At 48.6% G+C, this 19,819-nt stretch overlaps 1 protein-coding gene across 4 annotated transcripts; it reads left to right on the top strand.

Moving 5' to 3' along the window:
- Window positions 1-469: 469 nt before the first annotated feature.
- Window positions 470-9,175, top strand: LOC106800886 (trem-like transcript 4 protein). 4 transcript variants are annotated; one of them, XM_087438564.1, is made up of 6 exons: window positions 470-809; window positions 1,059-1,376; window positions 2,783-2,836; window positions 4,489-4,604; window positions 6,482-6,591; window positions 7,774-9,172. In XM_087438564.1, the coding sequence occupies exons 1-4, from the start codon at window positions 752-754 to the stop codon at window positions 4,563-4,565; spliced, it is 507 nt and encodes a 168-aa protein (XP_087294690.1). In that variant the 5' UTR covers window positions 470-751; the 3' UTR covers window positions 4,566-4,604; window positions 6,482-6,591; window positions 7,774-9,172. The 4 variants fall into 4 exon arrangements, with proteins under 4 accessions (XP_087294690.1, XP_087294692.1, XP_087294689.1 ...); XM_087438566.1 differs by having other exon boundaries at window positions 2,760-2,836; XM_087438563.1 differs by having other exon boundaries at window positions 2,783-4,604; window positions 7,774-9,175.
- The last annotated feature ends 10,644 nt before the right edge of the window (window positions 9,176-19,819 follow it).

Below are 19,819 nucleotides of genomic sequence, written 5' to 3'. Positions count from 1 at the left end.
CTATCAACAGATGCTTGTGGAGTGATTATGGCCGGCTGGGAGCTGGAGACACGGGGTGACCTGGGTGGGGAGATACCCCTTTCTCCTCTTCCCGCCTTCTGCACCTGTCTTCCTCTCCCCCCTCTGACGGTTGTGCCTCCAGCTTTGCTCTCTCCCACCCTTGCCAGGGACCTTCCCTGCACCTCCACTGCTGGCAATGACTCTCCATCTCCTTTCTCCTCTTCTCCTGTAGTCCCCACGGAATTTCCCAGTTCCCAGGTAGGCCTGGGCAGGAAGTCTCTGACCGCTGGGGACCAGTGGGGCTCTGGGCTCTGGTGAGCTGGGGAGGAAGGAGCAGAACAGAGGGGAGTAAGAGCGAGAAGAAATAGTTCTTATTTCACCATAGTTTCCTCCTGGGCTTTCCCCGCCCCAACCCCAGTGGGAGGGAAAAGGCCTGACCAGGGGGAAGAGGCTGAGCTGAAGACAACTGAGCAGTAGCTACACAGTCCCCTGGAGACTCGGTCCAGTCCTGGGCTGAGGCCTTTCCAGGCCTAGATGTAGCGTCTGCAGCTGGAGGGTCCAGCCTATAGATCAAGGCCTCCCCCTCCTCCCCAGGCCTCGCACTCTCTCTCGGAGGCCTTTGCCTCCCTCAGCTCTTTTTCCCAGGCAGACTGGGGTGGCTGCACTGAATCCCTCCCTCTGGCTCCCTTTCCTCAGGGGCTTCTCTGCTCCCTTGCTTCCGTCCCCTGACCCCAGCTCAACAAGAGGGCCCATGGCCTGGGAGGCCACATACCTGCTGCCACCTGTCCTGCTGGTGCTCCTGGCCTCAGGTGAGGGGCAGGGGAGGAGGGCAGAGGGAAGGGAGCAGGGCAAGAGGAGGGGAGTTGGCTAGGTGAGATGGGTGTGAAGGGGGCTTTGCAGAGGGGAGGGCAGGGGGCAGCTGGTGTTGCGGCCAGAGGCCGGCTCTGGGGCACATTCTGGATGCAGACACAAAGAGGGGTCTCCTGAGGAGGGAGGCGCCATCTCACGGGCCTGCAGTGGCCCTTGGGGGGCTCACTGACCTGAGGATTTATTCTCAGGCTCCTGGGAACAGAAGCCAGAGATGCTGCATAAACTGGAGGGCGAGATGATGTCTGTGAGATGCCCGTACCAGCCCTGGCAAGGTTTAAACAAGGTGAAAATCTGGTGTAGGAAAATATCAGTATACAGTTGTGATGAAACAGTCACCAACTTCCAGAAAGTGCCTCGACACTCCATCCAGGATTACCCCAGGTCTGGCTACTTCATTGTCACCAAGACTGAGCTCAGGGTAGAGGACTCGGGAACCTATTGGTGTGGAATTAGCGAGTCTTCCAGGATCTTGCGTCTCAGAGCCATCCATCTGGTGGTATCTAAGGGTGAGTTCTTTCCCTTCTTATGTGTAGTTCTCAGACTGAATCACAAGCTGTTAGAGCTGGAAAGGACCCTAAAAATCTTTTCCTTCAACCTTCTCATAGCTGAAAACTGGGGCCTTTTGCCCAAGGTCTCCTACGGGTTCAGGGCAGAACCAGCACCGAAACTCAGACCTGCCGGCTTTCGGTTGGTTCTTCCTTCCCCATCACACACATTTCTTCGAACATTTCTGTTGCTACTAACAGGACTCTTCCACTGATTTGTAATGGTCAAAAGCTTCCTCAGGCTTGAGCAAGACTGGCTTAATGGCCCATTCCCAGGCATCTCTACCCCTGACCGAACCCCTAACCTCCTCTCAAAGGGCTGTGCTCGAGATGGGTCACAGGTAACTGGGTGGAGGTCGAGAAATGTGGACAGACAGGAGATGGCCAGATGGTGAGGCAGACCTGAGACTTCAGCGGTGAGGCTGGGACGTGTGGTGACCAAGGGCTCAGAGGGTCTGGGTCCTCACCCTGGACCTGCCCCTAATAGTTGAGAGACCTTAAGCCTGAGAATGGGAAGTTTGGGGTTACCCCTAACCCGGGGCCCCCGGATATTCCTCCTGAAAACTTCAGGGTTGCAAGGCCCCCCTGAGTTTCTCTATGATGGTCGGCGCTTGAAGTGCACCTTCCCAGACCCCGGCCCTGCTGCCAAGCCTGCCCAGCCATTTGGTCAGCAGGGCACCTGGAGGATCCAGGTCAATTGCTCCCTCATTCACTGCCCAAGCCTTGGCTCATTGCCCACTCCATGTAGGGCACGGGGCTAGGCTCTGGAAGGGGAATCAAAACTTTGAGACCCCCTCCTGTGCTGGAAGACCCCACAGGCCAGCCAGGAAGACAGACACACAGATAAAGGGTTACGATGCAGGGTGGGAGGTGGCATAACAGAAGCGCACTGGATGGAGCCTCAGTGAAGGGAGGGACCAGGTTGCTGGAGAAGGACAGAGGTTTAGACTCTCCTGGAGGACTCCCCAGAGGAGGTGACATCACGTGGGCCTTGTTGGATGAGCAGGAATTTATCCAGGGGAGCAACAGGGGTTGAGAGGGAGGCACTACAGATGGAGAGTGCATGTTCAAAAAAATGAAAACAGAAGAGACTGCAGAATATATCCGATATACAAGTGCCGGTGTGATACCTAACCTAAAGCCATGTGCACTGTGGTGTTTCACTGTGAAGGAAATCCAGCACGCCTCCATGTGTCTGCAGGGCCTATGGTGCTTCTCAGAGACCTCACCTTGTCCAGGGCCATGTGTGGGCTCCTCCTTCCCAGGGTCGGGGGCTAGAAGTGGGGAGCCCTAGGGTGTGGGGCAAACAGACAGGAGCGCTCCCCTCACTGTTGTCTCTTACAGCTTCAACCCTGTCCCCCCCCCAGGAGCACCAGGAGGACCACAGCCTGGACCTCTGCCATCATCCCTGTCATTGACAGGTACTGTCACCCCCTCCCCTGTGCTCTCAGCCCTCCATTTCCTCCCACCCACTGCCGACTTTACCAACTGCCTCCAATCACCACGTTCCCACAGACCCCCGGCTCTCAGGGGATGAATGGGAGTCAGACAGTTGCTTTGGGTCACTTTACCTCTTTGAGCCTCAGTGTTCTTATCTGCAAAGCAGGGCCAATAACATTCCCACCTTACATCGGGGTTTCTTACCTTTGGCACTATTGACATTTGGGGCCAAATAATTCTTTGTCGTGAGGGGCTGTCCTGTTACTGTAGGATATTTAGCAGCATCCCTGGCCTCTACCCATTAGACAGCCATAGCACAAACCTCCCCACATCGCCCAGTCGTGGCAACCAAAAATGTCTCCAGACATTGCCAAGTTCTCGTTAGGGGCACAGCCACCCCATTTGGGAACCACCCTCTTCCAGGGTTGTGGTGAGGATTAAATGAGACTGTGGATTCAGAGAACCCCGTGCCAGACATGTGAGCAGGGCTTCTTTTTCCTCTTCCTCACCTCCAGCCCTTCTCTTTCTTTCAGTAGGAGCAGGGGAGCTGTCCCAGGGCCACGGGGCTCCAGGGAAGGGGCGCACCGTGTAGTTATTACAGCCCGTGGCCTGATTTCTTCTCTACCCCTGCCTGATGGTTTCAAGGCCCTGGCCCCTGGGACTGGCCGGCTAGCTGTTTCTCTTCCTGCCTCTGCCCTCCTCTCCCCTCTTTCCACCCACCCTCACTGTGGACGTCACCCTAGGCTCTTGCAAACCACAGTTCCTTCTTCAAGGCCTTGCACCAGAAGCCAGGTGTTGCTGGTCAATGGAGCTGAGAGGCGTCCCTAGAGCCACTGCCTCACCCGCTTTAACCCTTGACACCCCAGGCACCTTCCCTAGGAGCCTGCTACGGTGTTAGAAAATCTACCTTTGTGTTCTTCCTTTGACTCAAAACGGGATCTATTAAAATGCAGTTACTATGTGGCGGAGCTGTTTGCCAGATGACACCAGTATTCTCCGAGAGCTGATTGTATCTCACAACAAACGGCTGAGGCTAAGGAGCTCGGACAAGAACAGTTAAGGGAAAGGTGCAGGAGAAGTGAGCACAGATCCCGAAACAGGGGCCCAGAAGGCAAGTTAAGGGACGGCAGTCTGGGCTGGCCCGGTGGCGTTGTGGTTAAGTTCACGCGTTCCGCTTCGGCGGCCAAAGGTATGCCGGTTCGGATCCTGGGCGTGGACATACTCACCGCTCATCAAGCCATGCTGAGGCTGCATCCCACATAGCAGAGCTATAACTCTACAACTGTGATACTCGACTATGTACTTTGGGAAGAAAAAAGAAAAAGAGGAAGATTGGCAAGAGATGTTAGCGCAGGGCCAATCTTCCTCAAAAAAAATGGACGGCAGTCAGACAGGGGAGAGGAGCAGACTGGAGACGTCATCAACATCCCCATTTTACAGGGAAGCAAACAAGCCCGAGATGGAATGACATGGCAAGACTACATGGCTTATGGGGCAGAGCCCTTGACCATGGTGCTGCCTCGTGGCCAGCTCAGCAGGAGGGTCTGTCCCCATAACAGACATGGGCGAGGGATGGTTTCTGGGCGGAAGGTTGGCTCTGACTTTCCTCACCTGGCTGGTCCTTATTCCCAAGCCCCGCAGGCCACTGGGATGTCATCTCCGGCGTGGTGGTGGCCGTGGTGCTGCTGCTGGTGCTCATCCTCCTCCTGATCCTGTACCTCAGGAAAGCCCGAGAAAGAGCCAAGAAAGGTAAACCCTGTCGCTGGCTCCGAGCAGACCACCCAGTGCTTAGCCATGATAAGGCGCCCACAACTCATGCTGACAAGGCTTATTACCCCATTTTACCAACAAGGAGACTGAGGCCGAGAGGTGAGGAGGCCAGGGTGCCCTGGGCTCTCCTCCCAGGCTCTGTGGTGCTGAGGATGGACCAGTTGTCTTTTGGTCTGACTTTCGAGGTCAGCTTGCCCAAAGCCACTTCAACTCAGCACCCATATGCCCAAAACTGAGCATACTAGAATATATTGAGATTACCAATTTTGCCATCTTTTTTTTTAATTTTTTTTTGGTGAGGAAGATTCACCCTGCGCTAACATCTATGCCAATCTTCCTCTATTTTTGTATGTGGGTCACCACTATAGCACGGCTGTTGAGCGGTAGGTTCACACCCAGGATCCGAACCTGTGCACCTGGGCCACTGAAGTGGCGTGCACTGAACTTTAACCACTATGCCATGGGGTCAGCCCCTATTTTGCCATCTTTTTATAGTTACGGACTTTTTAACAAATTTATCTAAAGACCTTTCAGGTTAACGTTATTGTTTTTTAATTGTCGCTATCATCTTTAAATTTTGTCTTCCTAAAAGCACTTGAAGGACTTTTTAATCTTCCAAGTTTTAAGTTTTTAGCATTAATCACATGTAAAATCTATAGCATTTCGTACAAGATTTCTGAGATTAGTGCCTTTTGATGATTCCTGCCTCATTTTTGTCGGTTGGTCTATTCAGCACGTAAGTGCTGGGTGTATATTAACCACGTAACCCAGGGATGTGTCTGTTGACAACAAGATTGAAATGTGGGAGCAGGTGAGTAGAGTTATATTGGACCTCATCGATTTTAATTTTTCAAGCTACAAAAATACTAAAGTAGTAGTGGGTTATAAAAATTTATATACATATTTTTCAAACTGTGTAAAGTCGATTTAGTGGATTACAATAGTATTTTTTTTTAATTGGGGCAATTTTTTATTATATCATAGTGTTCTAATGGTATCATATGAAGACAGATGCTTCAAACAATCTGCATTAAATGATATTTTTAATACAATTAAAGAGAGCATTTTTTAACCTGTTTGTAATCACAAACAAAAAACGTGCCATGTACTTACCTTAGATAAGTTATGATACATAAAACTCAGTAACAGAAAGCTTGTTTTATGCATATGGTGTTAAATATATTAGCCTACAAATCAGAGATTTTAAGTTGAACAATCCCTTAAAAATTTGCTTATATTCTAATGAATACATACCAATTCAACTAAGTATAAGTGAAAATCTCGGTACTAGTCTCACAGATCAATACTGTGAGTGCATGATAACAAACCATTGGATCAAATGGCTTGCCTTTCAAAACACAATAGTATTTTTATAAAACGACATGTCAAAATGCTTCATGCATTGGAAGAATAAGTATCTTATTCATTGAACTTTTATTTTGGGAGTGTGTGTGTGAGAGAGAGAAAGAGAGTGTGTGTTTTTGAGTATGCGGTAATAAGAGAAAATGTTTTACATTGTGGTTCCTGGTCCAAAAACTTTGAAAGACATCATATATAACTTCATCAGCAAATAGATTATACTTCAATTTGATGTTTAAATTTGGAACTGTCAGTGACTAGAATTGATTAGTTTACCACTTTTATACAGATTAGCCACAGGCAGCCAGTTTGGTTTGCCCCTAGCATCTCTGGACACTACTCTATGCTGGCCACCTGCATCTCCCCCAGCACAATGGTGCACCCTGACCAAACCCTGGCCTCTCCCCCATCAGGGACCTCCAGCACCCCCCACCCGTATTTTCACGGGAGGGGGTAGGGAGAGGTCCCTCCCCCAACCTTGACTGTTTTCTTCACAGACGAGGGCGAATCCCACCATGACTACGAGACCATTTCAGCCAGGGAGGAAGAGCACAGTGTGCCCGGGAAGGACTGCTCACCAAGACAGAGGGAATCTCAGCTTTCCTGGGTACCTTTGTGGTTCTTATTCAACTTCCTGGCTTGTGTTGACTCATAGTTTCTATTTCCTCTGAACCTGGACTCACTCGTGACTCCTCATGCCCCTGCTGCCTCAGCTGCCTGCATCCTTTCCCATAGTTCCCAATGCAAACCATGTAGACAGAGAGAGAGTTGACCGCCTCAGCTTTTGACCTTCACTCCCACTGGAGACAGCTTTCCACGTGGGCTCATCTCGTGGGTCATGAGCCAGCCAATGGCTCAGCTGCCAGTGCTCCAATAAGCTGTGGGCAAAGGTCTCACGTGGCAAAACATGTGACTCCCAAGGGCACTCTCTCGTCAAGGGCTGGAGATGGGGCTGTTTCCCTTGGGTAAGTCTGTATTATTAAATAGCTGAGGCTCTTGAGCTCATAGAATCACAAGATTGGGAGGATCTGGAGTTGTCTGGCCCAATCTTCTCTACAGCTGGAATCTTCTCTACAAATGACATCTCTTTCGAGAGTTCTTCCAGCTCAACACTACTCAAACTTGAGTGTGCACAAAAGTCCCCTGGAGAGGTTGTTAAAACAGAGTTTTCTAGGCCGCCCCCACCCAGAGACTTGGCTTAAATAGATCTGGAGTGGAGCCTGAGACTGTGCATTTTTAACAAGCTCCTCGGTCAGCCGGTGCTGCTGGTCCACAGACCACACTCTGCGTAGGCCTTCCTTCTTCTTTTTTTTTTTTTTTAATGTATTTCTCTCTCTCTCTTTTTTTTTTTTTTTTGTGAGGAAGATCAGCCCTGAGCTAACATCCATGCTAATCCTCCTCTTTTTGCTGAGGAAGACCAAACCTGGGCTAACATCTATTGCCAATCCTCCTCCTTTTTTCTCCCCAAAGCCACAGTAGATAGTTGTATGTCATAGTTACACATCCTTCTAGTTGCTGTATGTGGGCCATGGCCAGTATCGGCGTGCGCGCACTTAACCGCTAAGCCACGGGGCCGGCCCCGCCTTTCTTGTTCTTAAACACGCTCAGTGGTGGCACCTGTGATGGCGCCCTTGCTGCCGTCAGGCATTCCCAGAGGCTCCGCAGGATCCGTACGCTGTCCCACACCTTATCTCTGTCCCTGCCCTCCACCCAGCTCTGGGCACCGGGGGCCACTGACCACTCCCAGCTGTGATCCGTACAATGGAAATCTGTCTTCTTTGATTCCCAGGGCTCTAAGCAGCAGACAGACTCTGGCGAGGACACTGGGACCATCTGCTATGCCTCACTTAACCACCTGAACCACTTCGGCCCTGAGGACTCCATCTATATCAATACCCACCCCAACCCGAAGCCCACGCCTGACCCCCTTCTGGCTGTGGAATATGCCAGCATTGCTGGAAACAGACTTCAGCCCTCCAAGTCAGCAGCTCTGGAGGGGGAGCCCAGGATATAATGGCAGAAGTCACTGGGCCGTGAGCACTGATCAAATGCTTGCGAGGCACAGGGCTGCTCCACCAGCGATGGGGTGACTTAGTGTGGCAAAGACAGTCCCAAACCAGCAAGGAGTTGTCCCTTCTCCAAAGGAAGTGAGGAAGGGGGAGCAAAGGAAGGAAAGCCTTTATCAGCCCAGGGGGGAGAAGCTTTGAGTGGAAGGCTGCGATGGGGTGGCTGTGGGGGTGTCTGGACACCTGCCCGCTCTGCTCCCTGGGGTCTGGGAGGAGTGTTACTAGGACAGAGTCCAACCAGATAGGGTCTGGGACCCAGTGCCACTGAGGAACCCAGTCTTCGCCTCCCTCTCTGACATTCATTTCCTTCCGGACCAGGGGCTGTGAAATCCTGACAGATTGTGCAAGTTCCTCTACTGGTGACTGTCTCTCTGAGAGTCCCCTCCCTTAACTGTCCTCTCAGGGCCTCCGTGCCAGGCTGGAAGGTCCTATCTCCCCCTCTCGTTCCTGGCCCCCAGATTCTAAGTGATCCGCACCAATGACCCGGCCAGGACGTGGGCAGTGCCCGCTGCTGAGGGGTCTCCCCTAACCCTTGGTCTTGCCGGTCAGGACAGGGCAGGGGAGCTTCCTTCCCTATGGCGCCCACACAGCTCCATCAGAACTGAGCTGGGCTCCTCTGCCTTCCACGGAAACCGTTAATCACTCTGCAAACGGCGTCTCAGTCAAACAGGGTGGGCTGAGGGGCGCCTCCTGCTCTGCTAAAGCATACTTGCACAGGGACCTTCTGGAGACAGAAGGTAATGTGTGCCCCCAGGGAGTGACTCTGAACTCCGGGAACTCCAGGCCATGCGGGCAGAAGGCTTGTGTCCTGCTCTATCATGGGGAACATTGCTTGAACTTGCAGATTCATAACTTCTCAAGGGTGACATTAAAGGTCATTGAATCCAACTGCCAAGGGACGTCAGAACCCCCTCTGTGAAATCCCAGTGAGTCGCGCAGGCTCTGCTTCAATCTCTCAGAGGACAGGGAACTCACTGCCTCCTGCTCAAGCAGCACGTTTGTGAATGTTTTTGTCAGACGGGACCTTGTTTGCCCTCAGTGACAGTGAGACATCAGCCTTGCCCACAGATGGGACCTGAGGGTCAGGCTGTGTCATGGCCAGGAAGAGAGTGAGGGGTTGGAGAGGAGAAGGGTGGGTGGTTTGAGGTCTGGCAGGATGGTGTGTGAGGATGAGGTCTTCCTCTGGGAGGAAGGTGGGGGAAGCGCCTGTCACTCGTCACATCTCTGCTGCCATCATCCACCTCCCAGGTTCCTAGTGTTGAGGATGTGCTTCTGCCCCTAGTCTGTGGCTCCATGGGAACACAATGGGTCGGTGCAGACCTGTAAGGCCAGGCACTGGGGTTGAGGGAGGCGGGGAGCAGGGATGGAGCAGGATGTCCGAGCATAGTCCTGGCTCCTCAGGTGTCTGCCCTGCCCTTCCTGCCCTAGTCCTTCTCCTGCTAGAGGCTGGGCAACTGCTGTACCCTGGCCTCCCACCCAAGCCAGCCTTGCTCTGGTCTGACCTACAGCCTCCTTTGACCTTGGTCCTGCAATGGTTCCAGGCTCCCGACAGCGCCTCTGCCCTTGGTCTTTATTTTAGTTACCTACCAACTGGGCAAGCCCATCTTCACTATCTTCTTCCCGACTTGGGCTTCCTGCCTGCACTGCTCTGGAGCCATTCTGGGGGTCAAGTTCCTCATGAACTGTCAAACCCCAAAGGATTTACTCAGACTAGAGCTCCAGGAATTATTTTCATCAGACAAGTACTTATGGGTGCCTGCTGACTGCCAGGCACGGCTCAGGGTTGGGGATCGGAGGTTAGTTCTAGCAAGCCAACACTGATGGAGTGTTTCCTATGGGCCGCATTCCTCTACACACATTAATGGCTCAAACAGCCCTATAAGGTAAGTACTTTCCCCCATTTTATAGATGGAGAAATTGAGGCACAGAGAGAATAAGTGAGTTCCCAAAGTCTCACAGCTAGTAAATGGTGGATCCTAGACCCTGAAGTATTGACCACAATGCTTCTGGGTCCCTATTCCTGTAAGGATCTCATTGGTGTGTGTGTGTGTCTGCAAGTGTGTGTGTGTGCACACACTGGATAGATGTATGAAAAATAATGACAATACAAAGCAGTCATGGCTACAGCTGGAGGAACTCCAAAGGTGCTAGGAGAGGATGAGGAGGCACGACCTTTTCTGAGAGACGCCCCCAGGAGCCAAGAGGGGATAGTAGGAGTGCAGCTGACTTAGCTGGGGAGTTCAAGGGGAGGATTTCCTGATTAACCAGCGGCCCCAGATAAGAGGACTTGGGTTCCTCCTGCCCTCCCTGCCCCAGGGAGAGGGCTGCCCCTTCTACCGCCACCAGAGGCCCAGAGGCACCTTCCAGAGCTATGGCTTCAGGGATGTCCGCCTTTCCTGGATCTCAGCACTGAGGCAGCCATGGCAACCAAGCCACCCCAAGATGTAGGCCCCATAGGAGGGTGTGCTGCTCCTTGACCTTTGGACACCAACAGGCTTTAGGCCCATTGCATATGCATGAACTCCCCACCACTGGAGCATCATCCTTCTCCTTGAGGGCCTGCCTACCCAGCACAGAGTGTGTCCTGCCTTCACTTTGGCCCCCCCACGCTCTTTATGCATGTGATGCCATATGTAAAGACTATATTCATCAACTCATCTATTTTATCTTTTGGTTGTTTTTTTAAGCCACTAAATTTGGGGATAGTTTTTATGCAGCAATAAACAAAACAAATAGCCAAACAAATTTGAAGTTCAAGGCCATCGGGGAAGGAGATGACCTTACTCGACCAGAAACGAAGCCTTACTGTGAAGTTCAAACGTCACAGTGCAATCCTGGAATGGAAAATCCACCAGGGCCACAGAATCGAGAGGCGAGGAACAGACCTGTGTACAGAGGGAAACTTGATATTTGCCGGAGCAGGCACTAGAGTCCGGGCAAAGAAGAGAATATGTAATGGTGCTTGCACAACTGTCTATCCCTACAGGGAAAAAAAGAATTAGATTCCTACCTCCTGTCTTACAGAAAAATAAATTCCAGGTGGGTTATAAACCTAAATGTCAATAGCCAAACAATAAAATGTTTAGACAAAAATATGAGATTTTATGACTTCAAGGTACAGGAAGGTTTCTGAAGCAAGATATCAAAAGCATAAATCATAAAGTGGAAATGTGACATTTGACTATATTAAAATGGAAAACCTCAGTACAAAGGAAGACACCAGAAATTAAGACGACGGATGAGCCACAGACAAGGAGACGGCATTTGTAATGCATGTAGCTGATAAAGGATTAGTAGCCAGAATTTAAAAATCAATAAAAAGGATAACCGATTGCTAACTTTTAATTAGCAAATTATAGCTAAAAAAAAAGTTACACACAAGAAAATTGAAAAGCACATAAATAATGTTCAACTTTATTAGCAATCAAAGAAATTCAAATCTCAACTAGACACAAATCTCAACTAGACACAGTGTATTGGTAAGGGGCTTCAAATATGTCTGGAATGTTTTATTAAAAAAAATATATATATATATGTATACATATCCTCTAGTGCCTCGGAGCCCTCCACTGGACCCTCTCCACCTGGGCAGAAAATGAGAAGAGAGAGAACATTGAAGATTGCACAGGAGGTTTTATAGGCCTGGAAGGGGCAAACTTCATTTCTTCCAGAACCCAGTCACTTGGCTGTCTCTGACTGCAAGAGAGGCTGATGATACAGGCTGGCTGTGCTCTTAGCGGGAAACAGTTCGGTGAACAACCACCTAGTCTCTTCCAAGAGTCAAGACATGGTGCAACAAAAGTTCTTAATGTAAACTCTGAATCCTAGGGCAGCTTCCCTAGGGTTCAGAAATTTGGCCTTTTGGTCAATTTGGTCTTCTCTTTCCTGACTGCCACCACCTCGTCTCCTGCCTGAGCTCCTTTCTCCCCAGAATCCTCGCTGGAATTCTCAAAACAAGCCCCTTCCTCCAGCTCCTGCAGCTAACACACGTGCAACCAGCATACAAGCTGGACGTCATGATGGGCCTGTGTTTCAAGGAGTTTGGTTTGAGGAAATCCAGGCTGACACCGAAAAAGGCCATCAAAATCATCTGAAACTTTACTCTGTCCCTCAAGGAGACACACAAGAGCACATTTCCAAAGTCCACATTTATCTGGCTGGCAATACCTGGCAGCTACCTTCTCACCCACATCCCCCAATCAAATCTCCTTCAGCCAGTCTTCCCGGCTCTTCAGTCCTTTGTCACCCACTAGTGGTCATTAGTGTCTGCGCTGAAGAGGTCATGTCCCCTCGGCCAAAAACTTAAAGATCAGCAAGTTGGGGGGAGGGTGGTGGAAGTTTGGATCCTCCCCATCTCTCTGGTCCCCGATATTTCAGATCTCGTCTTTTAGGAGTTGAGATATTTGAGTCTGTGGGAGGGTTTGGAGGGTGGGCAGGAGATTGAATAAGGTGGGTTCTGCTACATGACAGTAGCCTTGGAACACAAAAGGAGCGGACCACAGGCTGAAGCTTACTACAGCAGCTCCCAATGTTCCACAAAACATTAGTGTTTTAAGAGACATTAATAACTGCCATGTGAAAATAATCCATGATAGTAATATATTTCCTCCAAGTGTGTATATATAAATATATATATATATATATATTTTTTTTTTTGGTGAGGAAGATTGGCCCTGAGCTAACATCTATGCCAGTCTTCCTCTATTTTGTATGCGGGTCATCACCACAGCTTGGTTTGATGAGTGGTGTAGGTCTGCACCCAGGATCCTAACCTGCGAACCCTGGGCCGCCAAAGCGGAACACACCAAACTTCACCACTATGCCACTGGGCTTGCCCCCAAATATTTTAATGTAAGAAAAAATAAGTTATGCTTATCACAATTTGCAAGAATCAACTCTTAGAAACTCTCTTAATCTCCATTAATAGGGAGTTGGTTAAATAAATTATTCTGTATCCACACCAAGGTATATTATGTAGACATTACAAAAAGTGAAGTAAAACTCTACCTGTTGATATGGAAAGATGTTCTGGACACAGTAAATGAAAAAAATGCAAGCCACAAAATAATATATAATAATGCATGAGCTCGTTTGTGACTGTGTCCCTGTGTGTGAACAGAGGAAAAAGACTAGATGAATGTATACCAAAATATTGCTAGCGATTATCTCTGGGACATGGATTAGAGGAGTGGTGGAAAATTCCACTCCATGAAATTGTTAAGGGGACTGAAGCAGACTACTCAGACCTAAATCTAACTTCTACCTCATACTAGCTGTGTGATCCTGGGCAAGATATTTAATTTCTCTGGATCTCAGGTACCTGGAACAATAACATCACCTCCTTCATAGGTGATGACATAACACATGTAAAGTGTTTAGAACAATGGCTAGCACACTAAGTACTCAGTAAATGCTAGTGTGTTTTAAGTGGTGGAATTATGGACAACTTTCACCTTTTTAGAGTGAACTTTTGTATATTTTTCACCTAAAAATTAATTGAATATAGTTTTTAAGAGATTTAAAAAATGCTGAACACATTTTATATGGTTGTTCTTGGAATAGACATAATCTCCCTTTAAAGCCATGCCCCACCTAAGTGTGGCAGGTGATCCTGGGGGAAATTGCCTGTGGCTTGAAGCTGTGATGTTTCAACCGCACAAGAAGTATTTGCCAAGTAGCCATCGATATTGTTGATGTATGTCATCTACTTAATCAGCGCTGTTAATCTTTAAGTCTTCTCATTTCAACACAAGGTCTTTAAAAACTACCTAATTTTTCTAAATTGCATTTTTAAAGATTCTGCTTTAAAGTTTTTGGAAAATTGATCAAATTTTGCAGCAACTAATTTATCTTTGGGACTGTTTTGCTTTCTACTCTAATCCAGGCACAAACGATGACTTCAGATCTCCTGCTGACGTCTCAAAAACTTAGAGTAGTTTTAAAGGGTTTCATGGTCAGATGACATTAGGAGGGGCTAATCTAGATGCACATTGGTCTCAGGATTTATTTCCTTGTTGATCCCCAATTGCCCAACGTGCTCTGGGTGTCGAGGGAAGGACTTGTGACCTCGCTCAGGCCGGGGCATTACAGGGAAACAGTGCCACTGTGTGGGGTCCACTCGTGCTAGGGGTGGGAATCAGCCCCTCCCTGAAGGAACTGTTTTCTTTCTTTTCAGAAAGGCTGCAATTCTCCAATAATCCTCTTTCATTTCTAAGGCTTATGCTTCTGGCCATGGCAAGACCAATCTTCAGTTGGCAGATCTCTGTGGTCAAAGCCTGGGTCCCCATATCCACCCCGATGGGCATCCTGACTTCTCAACTGACGCTCAGGCCAGATGCCCAAATGTGCCTTTCTGGCCGTGAGGGCCTCCTTCACTCCCTGAACCCAGGATATTGACCTTCTAGAATCCAGCCATTACAGACTCACAATATCAACATCACTTCCACGTCCAAGAACAAAGAGGTCACTTTTTTTGTTTATTGCAACTTTCCAGCAGCTGGCTGGTGCCTGGCACATGGTAGGTACCTGGAAAATATTTGTGGATTAGGTGAATGAGTCCTTGGGAAGAGTCCTCCAGGCTCTTCTCTTCCTTCTATAAGAGTGAACGGAATGCCAAGAAGGAAGGGGTAGTTGTAGGCCAAGTTCACTTCCAGGAACAAATGACACACACAAAAGGGACCAGTTGCCGATCATTTTAACAGAGTTCTTTACAGAGGAGTCAGCAAGGATAAGGAAACCAGCCAGGGATGGAGATGCATCCAAAGACAGGGAGCTGTTAACACCCCCAGACTTGAAAGAGCAGGCAGAGAGAACTGTGTTACTGGTGCCGAGTGAGAGCTGGAGCCACGGAAGAGGGGCTACCGACAGGAGCTGTGGCTATCGATGAAAGCAGCCACTGTCCAAACCAGCATAGGCGTGGAGGGAGTGGGGGAAGTAATACCCCAACTTACTTCTCCTCCTAGCCTCCAAACTCCGGCCAATATCTCCCTTTGGCTAGACCCAGCATAAGCCAGTGGGCTGGGAGCCTGGGTGATGGAGTCCAGAGGGTCACTCTCCCAGGAACAGAGCAGGAGGGGGCAGGGACAGCTTGCACTGTGGGTGGGGGCAGGAGTGGAGGATGACAGCACAGTGGTCAAGGACGTCAAAGCAGTAGAAAAGCCAAGGAGGGGAGGGCTGGGAGGAGGACCTTTGTGACTTCTAGGGATCAGACTCAAAGGAGCAGTTGAAGAGTGTGAACAGCAGAGCCATCCCTAAAAAGTAAAACAATAAAAGAAAGACATGATAAGGAAAGGGCAGCAATTGAAGGGGAAGCAGAGACAAGTGAGGGGTTTTCAGGACAGGTGAGACTGTGCCCAGGTGAACACGGAGGGAAAGGTGCGGGGTGGGCAGGTAGAACTTGAAGACACTGAAAGAGACAGGACACGGGTGAGAAAGCAAGTTCCACCTAGATGGGGACCATCTAGGGCTGAGAGAGAGAGAGAGAGCAGTCATCTTGGAAAAGAAAAATGCAATTCTGGGATGGAGGTAGGCAGGAGGAAGAGAGGAAGATTTTAGAGAGAAATATATTGAAGAGGGAGGAAAATAATACAACTGTTTTTTCTTGAGCACCTGATGATGTGCTGTAGCGTTACATACCCAAGTAGGGAAGCCAGCCTAGAGAGTAAAGGAACTTGCCCAAGGCCGCAGAGCTAGTAAATAACAGAGCTGGGCTTCGGCACAGATCTACAGGAGCCAAAGCCTGTGTGCTTAACCCATACTCTAGTTCCCATTTCTCTCCCACCTAGCCTTCCAATCCCTACACTCTGCCCCCAGGTGCAGGCTAGACATCTTTCTTGACCCTGGCCAGAATCTGGACCAGTGCTGATCCAGTCCAGCAGCGGGTGAGGTTTCCTATGCTTCTTTCTCAGCCCTGTGAAGCCTGTGATGCCTTGAGCCAGGTTCAGTGCCTGCCTCTCATCTCCTGTGTCTTCGCCCAGATCTTCCCTTTGGGTCTGCCATTCTGCATCACTACGTCTGAGCCCACCAGCTGCTGCCAGCCTTGCCTGCTATCTGTCTGCCTGAGACCTAATCCAATGCCAGCACATGCATGTGTGCACACACACCCACACCCACACACACACACACACACTCACTCCCTGGAGAGGGGAGTCATTGGCCCTGGACAGGGGCTGAGATCCTCAACTTAGAAAATGTGAGATGTTAAGAATGGGAGAATCGCCTCAGCTGGATGTGCCAGAGAGTGATGGTACAGATACAAGGAGGCGAGAAGAGGATCATCTGTGAGGGGTCAGAGGTGAGGGAGAGGTTGGGGCGTGGGGGCAGGGGTTTGGATCCAGGAAGTAAAAGCAGGACAGGACCAAAGAGGGAACTGAGAAAGGAAAGTCTTAAGTGGCTGCTTATCAGCAAACAACATTTGTGGGCACTGACGTTTGTGGTTCGTGGCCCAGCCAAGGGTGGGGTGGACACCACCAATTACTCTCTCTAGCCTACTTCTCAGGCAAGGCTGGGCTGGGGCTTTTCCCAGTTGGGCTGAGAGTGGACCCTGATAGAATCTGAGCTGCTCCAGTGTTGAGAGGCCTGTTCCCCTGCCAGCTGTGGCAGCCACACTGTCCCCTAGCCTAGCACAGGTCTGGGTGCTGGCCATGGTCCTTACCGGACTTGAGTGCTTCTCTAGCAGCTCAGGTTGGCTAAAGTGGGGATGGGAGGATAACAGAGGATCTGAAAGAGGTTGAGGGTGCTCATATCTGACTGCCTTGTTTTGTACCTAGGGAAGAAGGGGGGGGTGGTGGGAGGTGTGGAAGTGTGTGTTTGAGGAGGATGACGATTTGGAACAGCTGCTTTAGGGGTTCACTACTCGAGGCATTCTGAAAAGGATTGCCCAGCAGCTGAGAAGTCGCAGCTGAAGTTAGACATCAGGCATATATCATGTGCCCAGTCGTGCTTCTGGTCTGGGGCTTCCCCGGCAATTGCCACCATCATATTCAGGAACACTGAGGCTCCAAGAGACCCGAGTTCTCTAGTGCAGTGACTGGCACAGACATGGTGGTTGAATGAATGCATGCATCAGCGAATGATGGGCTTTGAGGACAGAGAACTCTGTGCCCAAATGTGAGGTGGCAGGTATCTTTGAACTTAGATTTAGCAAAGGGAAAGGAAGGACCTTGTGCTTGGGAGTGGGGCAGTGCAGAAATGTTCCTGTGCTCAGAGATGAGGGTAGGGGTATTGAACCGCAAATTAGCACAAACATTTGATATGCATGTGCTGTGAGGAGTCAGTAACGATTTCTTGGTGCCTGCCCTTTGCTGTGAGGCTTAGAGGAATAAAAAGACCCTTTCCTCAGGTAGGAAGGAAGTGGAAAGAAGGGGCCAGAATGAGCATAAATAAGCTGGAAAGTAAGATGAAGATTCATGGGACTTCTGAGTTCTACTTCTGCCTAAGACACAGAAAACTAGAAACATTTAAAATAGCACCAAAGTCATATCTAGGTAGAAATACTTACGCAGAAATTGAACAAAATATGTGCAAGATTTGTATGCTGAAAAGCACAAAACATTGGTGAGAGAAACCATGGGAGGAATAAATAGTGGAGAGCTCAACTGTGTCCCTGGACGGGAAGACTCCATGGTGTTGAGATGTCTAGTTCCCCTAACTGAGCTATAGATTTGGTGTAATCCCAATCAAAAGCCCAGCAGGGTCTTTTTTTTGAGGGGAGAGGGGTATAAGTTGACAAGCTGATTCTAAAATTTATGTGGCAGGGGCTGGCCTGGTAGCATAATGGTTGGGTTCGCACGCTATGCTTCAGTGGCCTGAGGTCCATGGGTTTGGAACCTAGGCATGGACCTACACACTGCTCATCAAGGCATGCGGTGGCAGAAACCCATGTACAAAATAGAGGAAGATGGGCACAGATGTTAGCTCTCAGGGCCAATCTTCCTCAGCAAAAAACAAACAAACAAATAAATAAATAAAAAGAAATAAAAGTTACACGGCAAAGCAAGGTAACTAGAACAGCCAAGACTATTTGGAAAAAAAATGTAGTTGGATTACTCACACTACCTGATTTCAAGACTTATTGTAAAGCTACAGAGAGTAGTGAAGATAGTGTGATATTGGTGAAAAGATAGACACATAGATGGAACAGAATGGACAGTCAAGAAATAGACCTACACGTCAATTGATTTTCGACAAAGATACTAAGGCAATTCATTGGATAAAAGACAGTCTTCTCAACAAAGGATGCTGGTACAATTGGACATTCATAGCCGAATAAAAGAACCACAGATTATATCTTCCACCACATGCAAAAATTAACTTGAAATGGATCATAGACCAAAATGTAAAACCTAAAACTATAAGACTTCTAACAGAAAATATAGGAGAAAACATTTGTGACTTTGAGGTAGGCAAAATTTCCTTAGTAGAACACAAAAGGCACAAATCATAAACTAAAAATCAATAAATTGGACTTCATCAGTATTAAAATCTTCTACCCCTTGAAAGACACTGTTAAGGAAATGATAATACAAGCTACTGACTAGAAGAAAATATTTGCAAGTCACATATCTGAAAAAGGTCTTGTATCTAGAATATATAAAGAATTCTCACAACTCAATAATGATGATAATGACAAACAGTAAAAAAACGGACAAAAGATGTGAACTAATACTTCACCAAAGAAGATATACCGATGGTAAGTAAACAATGAAAAGATGTTCAACATCATTAGTCATTAGGAAAATAAAATTAAAGCCATAGTAAGATATCACCATCAACCTATTAGAATGGCTACAAAAATACATGACAATATCAATTCTTGGCAAGGATGCAAAAATGATACAGCCACTTCGCAAAACAGTGTGGCAGCTTTCATAAAGTTAAACACATAGCTACCACATGACTTAGCTCTCCTGCTCCTTGGATTCTACCCGAGGGAAATGAAAACATACATCCGCACAAAATATACACGTACGTCACTGTTTATAGCGGCTTTGTTCATAATTGCCCCAAGCTGGAAACAACTCAGATGTTCATCAGCTGGTGAATGGATAGATGACCTGTGGTTCATCCATACGATGAAACACTATTCAGCAATAAAAAGGAATGAATTACTGAGAAGCACAACTACATGCACGTTGAAAGCATTATGCTAAGTGAAAGAAGCCAGACTCAGAAGGCTACATGCTGCGTTCTAGAAAGGGCAGGAAGCTATAGGAACAGAAGTCAGATCAGCAGTTGCCGGGGCCTGGGTTAGAGAGGAAGAGATTGGCTAACAGGGGCACAAGGGGACTCTTTTGGGCTGATAAAAATGTTCTATATTTTGATTGCAGTGGTTGTTACATAGATATATGAGTTTATCAAAATGCATAGAACTGGACACCCTAGTGGGGTGAATTTTTGTGTATCTCAATGATATGCCAATGATCCTGACTTTACCAAAAAAAAGGTCTAGAAGGGTATCTACAGAGTGATCTTTAGGTGGTCTCAGAGGCTTTATTCCCCAGGCCCAGGTCAAAGCTGGGCAGTTGGCTCTCTAAGTGGAGGACTGTCTTATGTCCACCATTAACTCCCCATCTCCAAGCACATTCCCTTCCATATGGTAGATGCACGGTAAATATGCGTAAGGAAATGAATAAAAGAACAATCAGTGAAGGCTTGCAGAAAACCAGAGTGGGCTCTGATGATCCGTAGGTCCCTGGGGGCTCCTCCAGCCTCTCCTGCTACTTCCCCAGCACAACCCAATTTCCTGCCCCTTGAAATTGCTTCACAATC

Source organism: Ceratotherium simum, chromosome 13, assembly GCF_057802395.1.
Source record: "Ceratotherium simum simum isolate JZ-2026a chromosome 13, ASM5780239v1, whole genome shotgun sequence".
NCBI classification, from domain to species: domain Eukaryota; kingdom Metazoa; phylum Chordata; class Mammalia; order Perissodactyla; family Rhinocerotidae; genus Ceratotherium; species Ceratotherium simum.
This window is presented reverse-complemented; position numbering and strand designations above follow the sequence as displayed.

Bases quoted from the DNA above. Each gene is read 5' to 3' on its own strand.
- LOC106800886 (XM_087438563.1), top strand. From the start codon at position 752: ATGGCCTGGGAGGCCACATACCTGCTGCCACCTGTCCTGCTGGTGCTC. The intron at 810-1,058 runs GTGAGGGGCAGG...ATTTATTCTCAG, and splicing joins GCTGGTGCTCCTGGCCTCAG to GCTCCTGGGAACAGAAGCCA. The intron at 1,377-2,782 runs GTGAGTTCTTTC...TCCCCCCCCCAG, and splicing joins CCATCTGGTGGTATCTAAGG to GAGCACCAGGAGGACCACAG.